At 36.0% G+C, this 5,423-nt stretch overlaps 1 protein-coding gene across 1 annotated transcript; it reads left to right on the top strand.

Moving 5' to 3' along the window:
- The first annotated feature begins 2,137 nt into the window (after positions 1-2,137).
- LOC114240097 (uncharacterized) lies at positions 2,138-4,840 on the top strand. Its single transcript, XM_028170528.2, has 3 exons — positions 2,138-2,653; positions 3,493-3,613; positions 4,583-4,840. Exons 1-3 carry the CDS (start codon positions 2,636-2,638, stop codon positions 4,771-4,773), a joined length of 330 nt encoding a protein of 109 aa, XP_028026329.2. The 5' UTR covers positions 2,138-2,635; the 3' UTR covers positions 4,774-4,840.
- The last annotated feature ends 583 nt before the right edge of the window (positions 4,841-5,423 follow it).

The following is a 5,423-nucleotide window of genomic DNA, read 5'->3' as shown; positions in this document are numbered from 1 at the left end:
TCTAACGATGCAAAGGATGTTGCGATGCGATGTTCGAATCCCACAGGCGGGTACCAATTTTTCTAATAAAATACGTATTTAACAAATATCCACGATTAACTTACACGGAGAAGGTATAACATCGTGTAATCAAAATCAAACCCGCAAAATTATAATTTGCGTAATTACTGATGGTAAGACCTCTTGTGAGTCCGCACGGGTAGGTACCACCACCCCGCCTATTTCTGCCGTGTAGCAGTAATGCGTTTCGGTTTGAAGGGTGGGGTAGCCGTTGTAACTATACGGAGACCTTAAAACTTATATCTCAAGGTGGGTGACGCATTTACGTTGTAGATGTCTATGGGCTTCCTAACCATAATAATATGCTCTCAAGTAAACAAACATATTAATTTCCATTTGAATTATCATTGAAAGGCGATTTACCGTTAGTAATTCTGAATTCACGTGCTGTCCTGGCTACGAAGGGTCTCAGCGCTCTGTGATCTGTTCCTTATACTTATGTTTCATAGAACGCATTAAGAACAAGATATACTTATAGTTTATGAATACACAAATCCCATCATTTTTGTTCCACCGTCGCTGTACCCAGCAACAGAGCAAGGCCATTTTGAAAACCGATTTGGCAACATCACAAAAGATAAACAAATTAATTTAATGTTGCCAGAGTAATAAATACGGACATTAACTCTTTGAATAATGAATTACTCGATTGCTATATTGTAGCAGTGCTGATGAAGAAATTGAGGTAAATTACTGTAGCTCGAAAGATTTAATTGTGCATTCACTTAGCTACTTACTGAAGCTTTGGAATTTATTGTGTAAATGTATCGCTAACAATGCGTGCATTAAAATATAAGTGCATATTTGTTTCTGAAAATTCCTTGTTATTAAATTCTGTTTATTTGTCTTGTCTTATTTTTAAGAGTTATTATTAAGTTATTAAGTTAAGGTTTATTTTTATTAAGAGAGAAATATATAAATTATTATTATTATTTATTTATATTTATTTAAAATCTTATTAATTACATAATATTTTTTTAAAAAGATATTTAAAATACAAAATTTATAAAACACTATGTAATGAATGATTGAATGTCAATCTGTCATATGACAATTGATAGTTATTTAAATAATTTTTCGGTTAATGGACGTTGTGAAATGTGTGTTAAAGAATTATTGAAGAAAGGGCATTAAATGTTGTTTCTTGTTGTTTAGAAGAAACGCAATTTCGTCTTTTCTTATTTAAACACCGTAATTATTATTATTATTATGTATGGCGACTTTTTTACTTTCATGTTTTTTTTTATTTATTGCATTTGATTATAAACTCGAAATCACTGGTACTTGACTAAGCGACATGCGATATTTCCGAGCAATAGAAAAAACAATAGCTAGTTAGTTTCTAATTAAAAACCAAATGATTTTGATGAATAGCATCTTTTTTCGTTTGCGCCGTTGTAGGTAGAAAGCACGACCAATCTGAGGGTGAATAGTCACCGTCAGTCATGGACATCAGCAGTGACAGGGTGTGTGTATGCCTGTGTGTGTATGCCTGTGTGTGTCAATCAATTACTGTACAGTTCCCACCAATTGTTCACAATTTTTGTAATTACAGACAATTTACGTAAAATAATAATAATATAAAAAATTCAACACATTTTCAGCAGCTATTGGTCTCATTAACGATTCTCTATACCCAAAGTTGTAACTTACTGATTTAAAATATCCTTCACTAATGTTGTGCACAATACAACGTGTAGTTAACAGGTCGAAATCCATATTGGTTCACTAACCGTTTTGTCTTGATTCCCTAATTGTTGCTGTCTAAGCCCTTTTGCAATAAACAGCTTTATGGTGATGAAATGACAGCACTCGGTGTGTCCCCAACTTAATTATCAATATTGTCACAAAACTCAGTTTGAATGCGCTCGACATTTTGAGATCTGATCTAGTGATGCATAAAAAAAATGAGAACCGCTATGGTTACGCAGGATGTTGCATAAAGATTTTCTGTTTAAAAACAAAGTAAAAGTACTTTTTTTTCTTTTCAATGTTTTTTGTACATAAATATTTTTATAAGATCGTTTATTGTAGCTGGAGAATGGTATGTACGATCACAATTCGGTGGCAGATTCCTCAAGCCCACCTGTCAAATAAACAAGTTTTGAACAAAGTGAAGGATGCTCTCCCCCACGCTTTTCATACTGCATATCAATAACATGCTATCTATTGAAGACACGGGTTTGCGCGTTCACTGCGAAGAAGGACCCTTTTGTCATCTCAGTATAGTTGCAACGGCTGCCCTACCCTTCAGACCGAAACGCATTACTGTTTCACGGCAGAAAAAGGCAGGGTTGTGGTACCTACCCGTGCGGACTCACAAGAGGTCCTACCACCAGTCTCTTTTGATCCACACAAATAGTACTAGATCTAGTTTTTCTGGAAGTCGGTTTTAAAGCGGAGGGCTTTGTCACGCGCGGTTCACTCTTCGCAGTCCAACGTGATCGTTCAACCGGAAAACCTTCGAATAGAAAGTGTTCAGAATTCGGTTTTCTTTCTTCATAAAAAGGCTGATCTGACAAAATCGTGACCATTTCTAACAACGGCGTATTCGCACGCCTGTTCGCATTTCATTATGGATCTTAAAGCGTTGGTGAGTATTCATGATAAAACAAATATTTTAGAAATAAAGAATTCCATTAAATATTAAATTTTTGACAACAAATCAATGTTGAAAACTTTTGATTATTGTGGAGAGTCAAATGACCTTACTGCCCTACCTAATTTGTATTAAAGAGATATTAGGGCCCGTGGACATCATATAATCAGTTTCAATTGCACTGTATAACGGTTGTCCCGAGCATGATTCATTCGTCAAGTATTTCTTAACAGGTTGTAACTTGTAAGTAAATGTTGTCATAGATCAAGTAACAATCTGCATAGGGATACCTCTGGTAGCATGTAAACCGGTATGTCCAAGAAATAAAAAGCTCACCCTGTAGATCGTAGACACTACAAAGTAAAGTCCAAAAGCAGCTACATCAGAACCATAGTTGTCGAGAGTCCGACATCTCTGGGCTCTCAGCGTATCCATTATACCCAACACTATTTTTAATACGCTTTTATTGGCTTCAGACGTATGTATGTTTGTAACGGAACCTTTTAACATGATTTTGACCCCCTTCAAAACAAAAAGAAAAAATGATTTTATTGTAAAAAAAAGCGTGTCGTGCACGGTATCAGCAGTTATAAATATTTTGTGAACAGCATAGATATGAGTAGAAGGGTTATTTTGATAATATCCTGAAAAGTACCCCACGCTTTTTTTACAATAAAATCATTTTTTCTTACACTATTTTTAATTCAAATTTATTTTTTATTTTTTAGAATTTTTGTTAGTTTTTTTAAACTATTATATTATTTATTTTATTTATTTATTTTGTATACACATTTTGACGCTTTGAAAGGTCTAATTTAATAATTAATTTCTAGTTTCTCCTTGCTTGCATGGCTGTCGCATCGTCAGCATGGTCGATTCCGTTTTATCCGGTACCAAGAGGACCACTGAGGGTCACCAGGCTCGCCACACCACCGCGTCATTACAGAATACCGTGTAAGATGATTTTCTTATAAGAATTATTTCTAAAAAGAATTTGTTTTATTTAAGAAAGAAATTATTTGAAAATGTTGTAAGCGTCTTGAGGAAACAACAAGTAAACATGATTAAAAAAAATACACGGTCTACAAAATATTAAAAAAAATCATTTTTATGTTGACCCTGGTAAGGATGTTAAGTCAAACCAATGAAATTATTGTATTGTCATCGGTAGTGATGCGTGGGTAAACATTCAAGCGAACGTCTTGTAGTAAGTGAAAATTATGTACAAGCATTCCGTCACATAGATAGGTACAAGTCAAACCAATAAAAGTGTTTTAAATAAGCGTTCTCTGGTCAATTCAGCTGTTTTCTGGAACTGAGTATGCTCTGTAATTGAAATTTTATCTCGAAGATTTATGCCGATTAATCGGAATCATTGATCGACTCTCTCATTAGTCTCTAACTCTACTTCCAATAAAAGTCAATATCTTGAAAGATATTTGCTATTCCGTGTTCTTTTTCTTGTCTCGTATGTGTTTTTTTATTTTTTATTTTTATTGCTTAGATGGGTTGTCGAGCTCACAGCCCACCTGGCGTTAAGTGGTTACAGGAGCCCATAGATATTTAAAACGTCAATGCGCCACCCACCTTGAGATATAAGCTCTAAGGTCTCAGTATAGTTACAACGGCTGCCCCACCCTTCAAGCCGAAACGCATTACTGCTTCACGGCAGAAATAGGTGGCGTCGTGGTACCTACCCGTGCAGACTCTCAAGAGGTCCTACCACCAGTAAACTCACAAGAGGTCCTACCACCAATAAGCAACGGTAAAGTTTTAGTAACAAGAAAACAGGAAAAATCAGCTTAGGGTCCATGAATATTGGACGCTCATAAATAAAGCACACAAAACCAATTAATGTTAAAATTGTATTAAAACCATCGCTTATTGTACTAGAATGAAAATGGTCAATGTTAATCTCAACAGTGGAGCCGGCTGCGGAAGATGAACCACCACAGCAACGTCCCAAGCGAGGCCATGACGACTACGGCCATGAGTCGAGCCACCGGGGTACCAGCGGAATCACTGGCCCGGTCCATACTTTCGTCAAGACTGATAAGAACGCCAATTACAAGTGGGGGGTCCGTCATCACGTTGGCGACAAATACGCCTCTTAATAACCTCATTCCAAAGCTATTGTTATGTAATTTATTTAGCTGTTATGATTGATATAATTGTAGTTTTAATAAATTTATAAATAGTAGTAAGCTCCGTTTCATTTAGTTAATGTGTTGATGATACATTATGACAGTTCCCTTTTGGAGGGGCAGATACGTACTTAAGGTTTAAGCCTTTGATGGATTTTCTATTCTCTTAGAGACCGGGAAGTCAATGATTTTTTTGTTACATCAACCAACACATATTTGTGCGTTCACTATTGTTGATGTTTGGAAATTCTTTTATCTTGTTCTTTACAAATGTTCACGATTGACTTCCACGGTGAAGGAATAACATCGTGTAATAAAAATGAAACCCGCAAAATTATAATTTGCGTAATTACTGGTGGTAGGACCTCTTGTGAGTCCGCACGGGTAGGTACCACCACCCCGCCTATTTCTGCCGTGAAGCAGTAATGCGTTTCGGTTTGAAGGGTGGGGCAGCCGTTGTGACTATATGAGACCTTAGAACTATATCTCAAGGTGTGTGGCGCATTTACGTTGTAGATGTCTATGGGCTCCAGTAACCACTTAACATCAGGTGGGCTGTGAGCTCGTCCACACAGCAAAGCAATAAAAAAAAAAAAAAAAAAAAAAAAAAAAAAATCTTC

The sequence above is a fragment of the Bombyx mandarina genome, chromosome 22 (genome assembly GCF_030267445.1).
Source record: "Bombyx mandarina strain Sakado chromosome 22, ASM3026744v2".
NCBI lineage: Eukaryota > Metazoa > Arthropoda > Insecta > Lepidoptera > Bombycidae > Bombyx > Bombyx mandarina.
Note: the sequence above shows the minus strand (reverse complement) of the source record. Positions and strands in the feature narration are given on the sequence as shown.